The sequence below is a fragment of the Cololabis saira genome, chromosome 17 (genome assembly GCF_033807715.1).
Source record: "Cololabis saira isolate AMF1-May2022 chromosome 17, fColSai1.1, whole genome shotgun sequence".
NCBI lineage: Eukaryota > Metazoa > Chordata > Actinopteri > Beloniformes > Belonidae > Cololabis > Cololabis saira.
In genome coordinates, this window is record NC_084603.1 from 21,492,768 (window position 1) to 21,507,617 (window position 14,850).

Below are 14,850 nucleotides of genomic sequence, written 5' to 3' on the forward strand. Positions count from 1 at the left end.
CTTTTCCTTTGTTTTTCATAATTTTTCTATTTAATTACACACATTAATAGTATCCTGAAGATATTAACAGTTTTGCAGCTGTTTACAAGATTTTAAATGGTCAACAGCTTGTGGCCTCCATTGTTATATTTCCCTCTCCACAATGTTTTGGATATTTTCAGTAGGCGACAGATCTGGACTGCAGGCTGGCCATTCAAGCACACACACACACACACTGCATCTATGATGGCACGCTGTTTGTTCAAGCTGTGCACAATGATGTCTAGTGTTTTCCTGCTGAAACAAATACCAGCAACCTGGGAAAAGAGATTGCAGATGGTAGCATATACTCAGTATACTACATCAGTGTTGCTTGCGCACATATGGCAGCCCTGCATCCTCACAGCAGACGCTGACATTCACACCCGTCACCGAGGACAGCGTGGATTGTCTTTCTCATCCCGGGAGTGCAGAGCCAGGCTGAAACATGGACCTGTGTCCGCTCTCTTTCTGTCTGAGTCTGACACGAGCTTGTGTTTGGAGAACTCAGCTGCAGATTTGATACATGGCTTCCTGCCTGTGTGACACAGTTTAGGGTTACCATCCTGGATGTACTAACAGACTGTGTGGGGGGGAAAACTTCTTCTGAAGGCCCTCCCAAGCTCATGTAGCAAGAACTCCTTTACTTTAGAGTCTTTGCTTCTCTCCAAGTAGCTTTTGAATGTGGAGATGGCTTTAACCTCTAGATATGTTACAATTTTCTAAATACAGTGAAGGTAATAATTTCCTTCCTACTTCTGTTTGTTAAACAAAGGTTCAAATGGGTTTAAAAAAAATGCACATTAACATTTTGTTCATTATTATTGTTTGTTCATTTATTTTTTAAACCGAGCACACTAACACATATGTGCTCATTTAGTTTGGAGCACGGAGGCAGTGTGATCATGTTTCCTGTGTTCTCCCATGCACTTAATATATGTTCAGTGCTGCACTTGAAGCATACATCCACTGGGACCAACAGACCACCCTGGATAATGGATAATATTACCAAATAAGATGAGTTCCCACCCACAGCTGGAGTTTCCGCCTGCTCAGCCACTGACCTCTTACACCAGTTGTTTATCATGACATACCTCTTACACAGCTGTGTAAAAATGTGTAATACATCTTGCCTATTGAGAGTGTCCATGTCAGTTTAATATATGCTTATGTATGAGAAGGTATTAAAGAACATATCAACATTTTTTTAAATTTCATAGAAAACTCACATCTGTACTGGAAACTACTACTTTTTTTTTCTTTTCCCATTTTTTTAACTTCTGCCCAGTAACCATTTTGTATGTGGATCCCATCTGAGATACAGTATAAATTGACTTAATTTTGGGGCCCAATATAGCATTGTTCATGGGCTTATGTTGGCCCTGTGTGAATTGCCTGCAGCGGTGTCTTATCCGGGTCCCACTTGAGTACACCACATAAACCAACCCAAGTGGGCAAGTCACATGGGGCCAACATGGAAGCCGCAGACAACCCCTTAGTGGGCCCCATTTTTCAAACCATTTCCATCTCAGATGTGCCACACATAAAAATGTGGGCTGGGTTTGTAATAAAATATTTAGTATGTTAGGATAAATTCATCCCATCCATCCCGAATATTAAATATCAGCAGGAAATCAAGCTATTTCTACAACCTGAGTCAGAAAGGGTTGAGACAATACACATTTTGTTTGTTTGACATTCCATACACTTTAACCTCTAGACATGTCATGTTTTGTTTCGTCTCATTTCATTTATTAATATTCATCCATCAATACATTTCAGGTTGCAACACATCACAAAGGAAGTTTGGTTGGGGGTAATTTAGGGCTTGCTGTGGGGTAAAAGAGTTATAATGATGTCATTTCATGCAAGGGATTGTAATCAAGATTTGGTAAAGAACCAAACTCTTACTGGAGCAACGTGAACATTTTTAAAGCTGTGTTATACGAAGACAGATTGGAAAGTAATTGTCAATGTAGGCTTGACAGTTTATTTTTCTTACTATTTTTTTTTTAAACATTCACCTCACACTACAGTAGCTCAAATATATTGAGCATATCTTCTTATTAATACAGTTTTTAGTTCTTTTGTTCAGTCATAAGGTGAAAAAAAAATCATCTTTTTGCACCTTATGTCTGAACAAAAGAGCTAACAGCTCCTTCACTTCTCACTGCCCCACAGAAACCTGATACAACATGCTTGCGACTTTGCATTGAGTTTGCATGCAGTCCTACCACATCCTCAGCTTGGCTGCTCAACCGAACATGCTAGAAAAGCCTTCGTCTTCATAAACACTTTTTTTTTTGTTGAGAGAAGTACCTTTCTTTTTTTTTTAACAATATTGTACATATATATGTGAATATACATGTGATCATCTTATTCTAAATTAATTAATTCTGATACATGGTATACATTCACTGGCACATTTGCATTTGACCTTGATAATGCCACCACTTAACATTGACTTCAGATGTAAACACACCAGAAAACAATCTTTAAAGTGTATGTCACAGGTTGAAGCTTATTGCAAAAATGCCATGCAAATATTAGTCTCACGTAAACTAAGACAGTGGTGTTGAGAATAACTTTTTCGAGCTAATGCCCTGTTTTCTCCCTCTCTTCCTTTGTTCCCTTCAGAAAAGAAATGGTTTACAGATGAACCAGAAAATGCCTACCCAAGGAACATTCAGATCAAGCCCATGAGCACTCACATGGCCAACCAAGTCAACCAATACAAGTCCACTAGTAGCCTGATTCCACCAATCAGAGAAGTTGAAGATGAATGCTGAACACCGGCTTTTCCTGCTGACTCACCAGACATCTATACGCTCTTCCTACAGAGACGGGCAGAGATCAGTGGAGAAGTGTTGATGATACCGATGAGGATGTTAAAGACTGACATAAATCTCTTCACTCATTCTTCTAATCAAAGGTTGGACAGGATCCCAGGCTGGAAGGGACCTCCCTTGTGCATATCTTTAATGTTACTTCCATGCTTTGGACATTGTTTAATTGATCAATGTATCCATTGAGATGTACATAATGACAATCAAATAAGGATTGTACAGCCCCTTCCCCCCTAGCACTTTTTAAAATTATTTTAAGAGTTGGGGGAAAAAAAAAAAAGAGTACTTCCTGTTATTCTTTGCAATAGTTCACTTCTTCATGTGACCAGACTCAACGGACGATGCGGCTGGTTTTTGGAGGATGAGGTTTGCAGCGATAAACTGATCATATCATCTCCCAAAGATTTCTTCAGATGCATCACATCAAACCAGCTGGGTTCACTGACTTCATATCACCTGTCTGCTTCTGTTCTATTTGCACTAAAACTGAACAAGTTTCTTTTGACAGAGCAACTGGAAATACCGCCCCCCCCAATAAAATGTCTCTGATGAAGTGACAGAAGGCCAGAAGGAGGGAAAGAAGGAAGGAATGGCCGTTTTGCTTCAGAGGCATACTAATCCTGTTCCTGGTTTGCTCTAAACCATGTTATTGCTCAAGGTTTGCGACTTCACCTTGACATATCAAGCTGAGTGAGAGCATCCTTACCTTGCAGAAAAAAACCCACCTTGCTGATCTCAAAAACCCAGACAATGGTGCAGTGTGGGTGTACGATGGCGGAAAGAGAAGTCTGTACGTATATTTCTTCTGCTGATTTGTCAGATACTACGGCTGTGTTTCAAGCTCGCATGAGACGTGCCTGACCCCCTTTATAACACTACCGGCGTGGTTGATTAGCCTGTACGCACAGGAAGGGTGAAGGAGAAAAACAAAACATGTCCGGACCTTCGTGCATTCAAGGAATCTTTATGTGTACACGCTTTGTGCGCAAGTGTGTGCAACTCAGCCACTTGTTCCTCTGGTGTTGTGCTTCTCACTGTCCTCCCCCCTATTGGTTTATATGTAAAAATGCAGCTTGGAGGGAGCAGCATGCAGGATCTTAGCTCTAAAAAAAAGAGTCATGGTAGAAACTTATAGTAGTAAAAATTTAAAGATTTGGATCTACAAAGAATGACATTGCATTAAAATAGAACCAAAATCTCCAACTATGTTTGAGCAACACGAGCAGCAGCTTTTTTTGCCTGCCTTGAATATCTGCAGCAGAATGGGATCACAAAAGAAAGTGTTTTATTTTCAGAATGTTTTGTGTTTTACAACCAATTCACGATTGACGAAGGGAATGCCACATATTGCTTAAAGTGGGCATAAATGGGTCCTCCTTTGATCGGAGTAACTGCCTGGCACAGGGTTGGCACAGAGGCAGTAAAGAGCTTGGATGTTCTCTGCTGCCAATCCAGATGTCACACGCCTCAAAACTCTCAGGAGTTAAGCTGCTGCATTCGCTCCTCTAACATGAGGAAATGCTCAAACATAGTTGGCGGTAACGCAGTAATGTCACTGACTGCTATCAAGGACAGCGGGAATTTTTGTGTTCTTTATGCAAACCTGAGCGCAACATGAGAGCATGTTCTGCGCATGTTGTGACAGTCGTAGATCCAAATCTAGCTCTTAAGGGTGATCCACTAAACTTCATACAAATGTGTTTTTGGATTTATATGTTAAAACATTATTTTTTACTCATAAACATAATCAATTTGTACTTATTTTTCTAGTCAAAAAACTGAGAGGAAAGTACTTTATGAGATAAAAACTTAGTATGTTTAATGGCAACCACATTACAAATGATCTCTGTTTGAATATATCACTATTTATTTCACACATTGTAAAGCAAATTATTATTTTTCTATTCCCTAGACCCCTTAAATCAATCTTTATCACTCTGGAGCCACTAAAGCTTACGCTAGCTTGCATTGTAAAGCCCCCGTGTTCGGCCTGGCAGCTCAGCTTTGTTGAGTGCTTGTGGGAGTGAATTCAGGCTCATCTGAAGCCACCTTTAGCTGTACATTAACAGTGTCCACTAAATAATGTCTAGACTGCTAAGCAGCCCTAGCTGACGTCATCTATATGGGAGAGGTAGATGTAGAGGAATAATGTGGGGGGTTGTTGGGTAAATGTATTTAAGTGGGGAGCACATTAGAGAGATAATAATGACAGGAAAAATATGACATCACTTCCACTGTGGGCAGGCCAGAACTGAATGACCTTCATTAGACGTGTTTGACCTAAATTAGGTCCCAGGTGTGGATGAAGGTTGTGTGTACCCCACACCACACTGTGTTGGCGTTTTTCACGAAGATTAAAAAGTAAATAAATTCATACGTGACAGGGAGGTGCTGTCCGTCGATTGCAGAACTCCTCATCTATGGACTGTAAAGACAAAGTCGTTCTAGAATAAAAAATGATTTTGGAACATGAAAAAAAAAAAGATATTGTGCTGAATATGTTTGTGTAAACTTTAACCCATGATATAGACCACATTTCTTTCTCAAACAAAATGATCTGAGCTTCAATGTCCGTCTATTGGGTGTGGTGCAACTATACTGAAGCTTCATACGCATTGTCCTGAAGTGAACTTTTGAACTGTGATTACATCATTGTCACATTGTAGCCAATAGATTTCTTTTCAGACAATATGTGAGTAAAATGTTTGTATAATTGGGTCGTTATCGGCATACTTACTAGCCTGAATGATAAGGAATTATTAATATTTGATAATGACAACGAGTCGTCATACACATAATCGACAAACTGATTGTTATGTTGACAAAAAAAAAAAAGAAGACAAATGTTTATCTCAAAAATTAAATCTCTCAGATTCTTGTAGGAATGGGGAGACTGTTCAAGTGCTGTATGTGACAGAGAAAAGTCAGATCTGGTTGAACAGCCGTCACTAAGATAGAAGGTAGCACCAATTCAGCAACTGTTATCAAAAGCGAGAACATCCTTAGTTTTCCTGTGTTTATTACCTTGTGTTGTTACAGGGTTTACATTCCATTTTGGCATTATCTGTCACACTCTCACGACTGCTTCTTATTTGTTTACAGTGCACACAACACAGCATTGGTCAGAAATAAAACGGTACATGCTGCAAATTAGCGAAACACACAAAGTAATGCACCATTTCTTTTAATTATACTTGATCAGTGTGCTTTTTGTACCTGGACACTCATTGTGTAAATCATTCATGCTGGCATTATTCACAGCACTGGACTGAGATGTCTCTCCTTTATACGACACCTTTTCAAAAGTCTGTTAGTTTTTGGGTCTTTGCATTGTATACCTCTTAAGTTTTTAGTGTTTTGTTGTTGTTTTTTTTGAAGTGCCATGAAGCGTTTAGTTCTGCAAGCATCCTTCAGTCATTCAGAGCCACAGGCTCACTTCAGGGGAGCCAAGTCCGAGTGTTTTTTTTATTTTTTATTTTCCACTGTGAGAACAGTGTCTTGTACTGACATGGAGAACATCCAAGCCATCAATGCCTCCATGCCAGTACAGTGCCAGGCAGTGAAGGAGGTCAAGAGGAGGGCCCATATTAAGACCCACTACAGCGAGAAGTGGCATTCAGGCCTGCGCGGCTGCTGGGGTTTGTCGGATGCAATCCCCAGTTCAAATTACAACTATTGTTTCTGCAGTGTGCTTGGTTACAGGTTACTAGGTTGTGTCTGGAGTGTGGTGAGACATGGATGACTGAAAGATGCACAGAGGCTCATGCCATGTTACTTTGACACTGGATGAGTAAAAAATGATGATGCATTATATGTTAATGTTGCATAATTTTTTGTTAATTTTTTTTTGCTGTAAAAGATGGATACAATAATGTATTCACTGGGAATTGTACTAGATATACTATATATCACTTACAGGGACTGGAGGTGGGTCTCAAGTCTTAATAATACATACAAATTGCATTCAGCAATCTTGACTCAGAAGATTTGCTTTTTTTCTTCTTTTGCCTGCCTATCAGTTCAGGAAGATTTCAGGATATTGCTCTTGCGTATCATAGACTGGATTTGTTGGCATATCGTCCTTGCAGCATACAGGAGTTTGACATAGCATTCTAATTAGTTTGGATGTGTTCTAGATATGATGGGTAAATGGATTATTTGATGGTGCTGAGTTGATCTACCTGACTCTGTCAAATATAATCTGCTGATAAATATACTGTCTTGTACAAAAAGTTTGTACATAAATTGTACATGGTTTCTTTTTGTATTTTTCTCAAATTAAAATGGATGTATTTGTGTTCTAACCTTTGATGCTCTGTTCTTTTTTTGTACTTATTCCAGGAATACTTTTTTTCAATTACATGTTTTATTAAGAGAGATTTAAAAGAGAAAAAACAATAGAAAATCAGGGAAAGCTAATTCCAGTTATGTAATATTTACAAATCATAGACCGTTAAAATTTGTCTTAAAACATATGTAGGTTTGAAACCTGAACAAATCTTACTTGCAAGGTGTTAAAAGTGCATTCAAAAGCCATCTATTAATCTAAAATGACTGCTTATTTTGGATTTGATACCATCATACACCATTTCAGCAAATGATGGAAACACTCAAATATATAGTTTGTTGGGTTTAAAAAAAAAAAAAAGTTAATCTCAATTTAAAATGTTTACTTGAAGTCAAAAACACTCTTGAGGAGGAAAATAAAAGCAAGGGCTTATAAAATGATCTTATAATTATTATAAAATACCGGGTACCAGCAGGCCAAGCGAGCCGCGGCTCGGGCAGTCCTGGAGGCAAAAACCCGGGTCTGGGAGGAGTTCGGGGAGGCCATGGAGGAAGACTTTCGGTCGGCCTCGAGGAAATTCTGGCAGACCGTTCGGCGCCTCAGAAGGGGGAAGCAGTACTCTGCCGGCACCATTTATGGTGCGGGTGGGGAGCTGTTGACCTCGACTGGGGACATCGTCGGACGGTGGAAGGAATACTTCGAGGATCTCCTCAACCCGACTGACATGCCTTCCACTGAGGAAGCAGAGAGTGAGGACTCTGGGGCGTGCTCATCCATCACCCAAGCCGAGGTCACTGAGATGGTTCGTAAGCTCCTCAGTGGCCGGGCACCGGGGGTGGATGAGATTCGCCCTGAGTACCTCAAGTCTCTGGATGTCGTAGGGCTGTCTTGGTTGACACGCCTCTGCGACATTGCATGGAGGAAGGGGACAGTACCGCTGGAGTGGCAAACCGGGGTGGTGGTCCCTCTGTTTAAAAAGGGGGACCGGAGAGTGTGCTCCAACTATAGGGGGATCACACTTCTCAGCCTCCCCGGAAAAGTCTACGCCAGGGTACTGGAGAGGAGAATACGGCCGATAGTTGAACCTCGGATTCAGGAGGAACAATGTGGTTTTCGTCCCGGTCGTGGAACACTGGACCAGCTCTACACCCTCCGCAGGGTGCTCGAGGGTTCATGGGAATTTGCCCAACCAGTCTACATGTGTTTTGTGGATCTGGAGAAGGCATTTGACCGTGTCCCTCGTGCCATTCTGTGGGGGGTGCTGAGTGAGTATGGAGTCCTGGGCCCTCTACTAAGGGCTGTCCGGTCTCTGTATGATCGGAGCAGGAGTCTGGTTCGCATTGCCGGCAGTAAGTCAGACTTGTTCCCAGTGCATGTTGGACTCCGGCAGGGCTGCCCTTTGTCACCGGCCCCTTCCACAAGATTTCGTCTCTGCTTTTTGCGGATGACGTTGTCCTGTTGGCTTCATCGGACCGGGATCTTCAGCATGTGCTGGGGCGGTTTGAGGCCGAGTGCGACGCGGCAGGGATGAGAATCAGCACCTCCAAAACCCAGGCCATGGTTCTCCACCGGGAAAGGGTGGCGTATCTCGGGGTCTTGTTCACGAGTGAGGGAACGATGGAGCGGGAGATTGACAGACAAATTGGTGCAGCGTCCGCAGTTATGCGGTCGATGTACCGGACGGTCGTGGTGAAGAAGGAGCTGAGTCGAAAGGCGAAGCTCTCGATTTACCGGTCAATCTACGCACCTACCCTCACCTATGGTCATGAACTTTGGGTAGTGACCGAAAGGACGAGATCGCGGATACAAGCGGCCGAGATGAGTTTCCTCCGCAGGGTGGCTGGACGCGTGAGGAGTTCGGTCACCCGGGAGGAGCTCGGAGTCGAGCCGCTGCTCCTTCACATTGAGAGGAGTCAGCTGAGGTGGCTTGGGCATCTGTACCGGATGCCTCCTGGACGCCTCCCTAGGGAGGTGTTCCAGGCATGTCCCACCGGGAGGAGACCCCGGGGCAGACCCAGGACACGCTGGAGAGACTATGTCTCTCTGCTAGCCTGGGAACGCCTCGGACTCCTCTAGGAAGAGCTGGAGGAAGTGTATGGGGTGAAGGAAGTCTGAGCATCTCTGTTGAGACTGCTGCCCCCGCGACCCGGGAACGGATAAGCGGCGGACGATGGATGGATGGATGGATTATGATAAAATAAAGAAATTGTGTTTGTGCCTTTCGATATCACTTCACCAACTTATATTGCACTAATAGATGCAGTAAAATTCAAATAATAATAAAGCGAGTCTGCGAGTGACCTTGACTATCATCACGGGAAACCCCAGAGGAATGGAAACTGTATTTTATTATTCTCCATCCTGCCAAGTGGCTGGTGACCCTGCCGTCCAGGTCTCACTACCAATCCACCTTTCCACTGGATAGAGCATTAGTCTTGATTTACGTTTGCTGACACACTATTAGCTGCTCCATCACTTTCACCTGTCAGACTGTCAATCAACAGTGATGCACAGTGATGGGTGAGAATAGTATTCTGTCCACATGGCTCGTATATCTCTATGGAGACACTGACAGCGGATGAGCAAAGGACATCATACTGGGTATCTCAATGTGCTGTCATGTCAGTTCTGTGAATGTGCATCACATAGGGATACCTACCGTCTTAATGTGGAAGAGGCCTGCAGAAGCAGTTATCAGACACAGATGATTTATTGAGGAAAATAATGCTCTTCTTGCTGTGTCAGAGTGAGAAAATGTCAAAGCAAGGCCTCGGCAGTAATAAGCATGTCATAAATGTTGGTTAAGTTAAAGGATTTTTTTCTAACCTTTTATGGAAACACATAAAATAGCTCAAATAATCTGCTTCTGGATACATTACAGTAAAAACTGCACCGGCTGTGTCAAGGGTACTGCGATATCTCCTGAGAATCCTTCAAATATCATGAGCAGCACCAATTCCAAGGTGTTATGATGAGGCAGGATGACTTCTCAGACAACGACCCACTCCTACCTCGTATAGAAATCTGTGGACATCTTATAAGTCTGTGGGCCCTGCCCTCCTCTTCCTCCTCCTCCATGCTCCTCAGCTGAAGTGTGCAATTTCACACTCCAATGTCAAACAGCAGCTCCGAAAGAGAATGTATGACCCACCCTGGCATTTGTCCTCATTTCTCTCTCAAATGTGCAAACACTATTACCCTAGGGTTATCTTAAGTGGTGTGGTGAAGATTCGCAGCCTCTCCTGTCTTCTCCTTGCTAGACGCGCCATCAAAACACGACAAGCAGCGGGGACAGAGCGGGGGTAAAAGACAGAGTGAGGCCGAGAGAGAAAGCGATGGAAATGGAGCAGATGTTTGTGTGGCTGCTGATTTGTGGCTTGATAAGGGTGCTACACAGGCAGCTGGAATTGATGGCTTGTTAGAGAGGACGGGCCCCTCTGTGAGATGTTTTCAAAATGATTGATTTACAATAAAGTGGCTCCGGGTGTGTGCATGCAAGCAGAACTGATGCAGATCGATCCCACTGAAATTGATTGATCAGCCATTTAGCTTGGCAGTATGTTTACCGAACGAAACCTCCAGGCATCTTCCTTCCCCATAAAGCAAAGGAGAAATGCCACCTCTGGACCTGTATCATTTCTCTGGCGGTGGCAACACAAACAAGCCATATCAGAGTACGAACCATAAAAACGTAATTATGCAGTGAGAAATACTGGCATAAATGTTTACGATTATGTACTTTATTCTGCTATCAAAGCGTCCTTCTGCCACTTGGAGATGCCGCGCCTTTAAAAATAATGACTTTACCTGCAAAGGGAGGAATCCTGGCTGCCTTATCACAGAGTCACATTGAGACTTTGGAAGGAGGCATAGTTATAACTAATAGCAGTTGGTTTCAGTAAACAAGCACCTTGTTTTCAGCCATACTTAAAGTTGACACGCCAACAACCTTTCGCCTGACTGTTCAAGTATCATTGAGATTACTATTATGCACAACACAGAATAGTCCTCAAGAGCTAAAGTGCCACATATATGGGTAATATCTTCTTTCATTTTATAACAAACTGTAAATAGAGAGGCTTCTCTGTGCATTTTGAAAGGAGCTTACTGACATATAAAACAGAAGGACTGTTTACCATGAGACCCCCAGTGACTTTTCTTTGCTTCCTTGCTGCCAAAACAAACCTCTCCACCACTCAGCGTAGGACTTAAATCACCTGTCCTTTGTTGGCTCATCCTGTTATTTGGATAATTGCCAACAAGAGCAAGCTTTTTCCATTCTCCGGACGGCATGCAGTGGACCCATCATGTCCCTTATTAACAATTTTACACACTTCGTTGCCACGAGCAGGTGTCAGAATGCCAATAATATTTACCGTCTGCTGTGCAGGCTATTTAAGGGAGGCTGACTGTTGCTGATTGCCCTGACAGATGCAGACAGCATCCTAAACCTGAGATCCCTGCAAATCAACTCAGCGGTCTTTTTTTTTCCTCACAGAAAGGGGGGGATGCCTAAGGCCATGAAGCTGGAGATGGATCACCACACTATTTAGGCTTGTGCCCAAACACAACAACGATAATCTGTTCTTCATCTTCCAACATGCATGGGCTTGAAGAGGAAATAAAAACACTCAGTAACAAGATTCAGTCATTTATGTAAGAACAATGTTCCTATGCTTCATATATTACTATTTCCTCATCTTACCATTGAGCATGTCAGCTTTAGATGTATTCATATTATTATTGGTCATTTAGCAGATCAATGAACAATAATGTTTTAAATAATTTGCCAAAAGAGCTGAGAGGCGATTAAATGAAACACTCGCCATGGGAGTTTCGAGCCTTCTTACCCAATCCATCTAGTCTGTAATGATTTCCATAACATTGACTTGAAATGTGTTGACACCAATTACAGCGTCTTCCTTTTGACCTCTGACAATTTTGACTGGCAGTGCTAAATATCTCAATCAAGGACGTGTAGGAGACACATATAGGCCACCTCAAGCATCAATATCTGCGGTGGCAGGTATGCGGAAGACGCCGCTTGTTTGTTTGTTTGTGTTATGGAGACCGAGAGAAAAAGAGCTCCAAAGACTGATCCCTGTCCCATTTCAGCTGTGATAATAGTTTCCATGACGATGAGGCATGCTCCGCGCATCAGTTGTGGCCCAGATAAACAGTGATCCTTTACGAAGACAAGAAGGTCATTACAGCAGCTTGTCAAATCAATGCCCACTGTGTCCAAGTTGATTAAGACGTCTCCCCTCAGCGCTGACACTCCGTCAATAGCAGCAGAAGGGGTTGGAGAGTTGGGTGGGGGTGCTCCCACTCTTCTCCTTCTGCGCGCTGCGCGCACACCTACGCAAACAACCGCACAGTACTCAGATGATTGGAGTGAAATGCCCATCAGTCAGGGAGCTGAGGTGGACTAATGATTCCCTGTGCTGCCTATTAGAACTACATGACAACTCAATCCTGCTCACGGAAAGAGAAATGGAGGGGAGAGTTAGGTGGGATGGAGGGGGAGGGGGAGACAAGGAAGGAAGAATAAAGAGAAAGAGTAGGAGATGAAAAAGAAGAAGTGACCTTGTAGCAGCATCATTTGAGGCTGAATTAAATTGGCAAGAGCAGCTAATCTTTACCTTGGGGCGATTAACAGAATTAAAGCAGAACAACAAAGGCACAGAGGTTGTTTTTTTTCTTCTTTTTCTGCCTGCCACTGCCATTTGTAATTTGTCTTGAATTTGTTCTTGTTGAGACGTTCTCCCTCTCTGAGCTTGCCACTCATTGTTGGCTTTATTGTGAGACAAATATAATCACAGATTCCAGTATTTGAATGGTTGTCATAGGATCTGCTGGTTCATCATGGAATCAAAATGGTTCTCTAATATCAGATTAATTCTCAATGTTTTAAAACCTTATTCTCATGTCTGTAATTTTGCAGGGATAGTCATTCAGTTAATTCACAATTTGTTCAAAATAAAATGTGTTCATTTTTAGCTAAGCTATCATCTGAACACATGTTCAATAATATCTTACAAAGCAAAGTGAGCCTTTTTTCCTCATTGAGAAAAAGCTGGATGCTATTACGAGGAAGTCTATTACTTTAAATTCAGCTGCTGTACTCATCTCATAGCTTCTCTTCTCATAGAATAATCAATATGTTTGGAAAGACAGACAAGAAAAAAAAGCATTGCTTATGCTCAGATGCTAAGGTTCACAGCTAAACTTTACACACACATAGAAGTGAAGCGTAAAAAAACCAATAAACCTTTTGCTCAGGGACATTCAGACTAAATCTTGTGAGTAGATCGATATTCTATGCTATTGGCATTAAAGCTCTATAAGTATATCTGAAATGTTGAATGATTTGCACTGTTTGTTGTGAGAACTTTAACCAAGACGATACTTTGCTTCCAGAGCAGTCTTGCTAGCAGATCTACAATAATGTGGTCCAGGCTGAAATATCACAAAAAGGAAGTGTTGTTGGAGAACATATTTTGCCTTCCATCGTGCAGCTATGTATTCAAAGATTGTGGTCATTTTGACATATTTCTGCAAAACTAACAAAGGACTAAAGGGTGTTAGGGGTTTTATGAATTGACAGCAAGTTAGAGTTTGTGAACCTGTTAAACTAACAACATTGTGAGTGATATATTGAAATTGCCTTCTGGATCAAGGCAAAAGCATATAATTTCTGAGTCAGCACGGATTTTACTATTTTATGGTATGAATCCACAGGATCTGTAGTTGTGAATTCCGGTAATGCTGTGGTGAGTTGTTAGAGGAGTGACGCACTTCTTGAGTGAAATCTATACGATGCGTCCAGCACAGTCACTGTAATTATTATTTTTTGTAAAGCAAACTTTTGATCACTTAAATCATAAACTGTATGGCATATTTCTCCCCAGATATGGTCAATAACAAACTTTCTAAACAGAAAGTTAGTAAACAAGCCACCATATTGGTCCTGCTGGAGCAGCAGGAACACACAGCCTACAGATGACAGCATCATCCAGTCAGATTGTCCTTGGGAACGGGAGCATCTGTCAATCATACGGTATAGTCTGACACTGTCAAGTGGTACGCTCATCCATCATGTATCTGAAGCCAGGAAGCTCTGCTAACTCTCGCACCTACTGTAAACATCCCCTATGGACATGGTCCATCACTCTTTTTTTTCTTTTTTTTTAAATGGACGATGTTTTGTGTTTATCATCTTAATTATTCATAATGTATCATGGAACGTTATTAGATTTGTCCATTGGACTTTATTATGATGCAACTTAACTGCAAAATAAATCAGTCTACATATGCTTAACAATTCATAAAACAAACAAAGAAAACCTAAAATAATGAACTCCAAACCACTTACCACCAATATTGTCTCCAATAAAGCAAGATGGACTGCAGCAAATAGTGCCTCACCTCCAGAGTATTCATGATTCAAGGATTTCATTTGTCCTCAGCCAGGGTCCCCTGAGGAAGTGGGCTGAATCTCCATGTCTTTAAGAACAGCCCCAGAGAAGATCTCCCTCACCTTTTCCCCACCGTTACTCACAGCCGAGCGTCAAAAGTCGACGGCCTCTGTATTTCACTGTAGTGTGGTCCATTTTGGAGGCTGCCCTCCAGAGGACCCTCGGAGAGGGCTGCGGGTGCCACAGGAAATACCACGGACTCTGACTTGCATTGGGACAC

At 42.2% G+C, this 14,850-nt stretch overlaps 1 protein-coding gene across 13 annotated transcripts in view; it reads left to right on the forward strand.

Annotated features, from left to right (window-relative positions):
• kcnma1a (potassium large conductance calcium-activated channel, subfamily M, alpha member 1a) overlaps positions 1–7,147 on the forward strand; it is a 158,233-nt gene extending 151,086 nt beyond the window's left edge. For 8 of the 13 annotated variants that reach the window (XM_061745430.1, XM_061745432.1, XM_061745427.1 and 5 more), the window contains one exon: positions 2,656–7,147. In XM_061745430.1, coding sequence (XP_061601414.1) covers positions 2,656–2,807 — 152 coding nt within the window. In that variant the 3' untranslated portion in view covers positions 2,808–7,147. The remainder of the gene's footprint in view (positions 1–2,655) is intronic. The other 5 variants (XM_061745429.1, XM_061745431.1, XM_061745438.1 and 2 more) reach the window with 1 other exon arrangement.
• Positions 7,148–14,850: the final 7,703 nt, after the last annotated feature.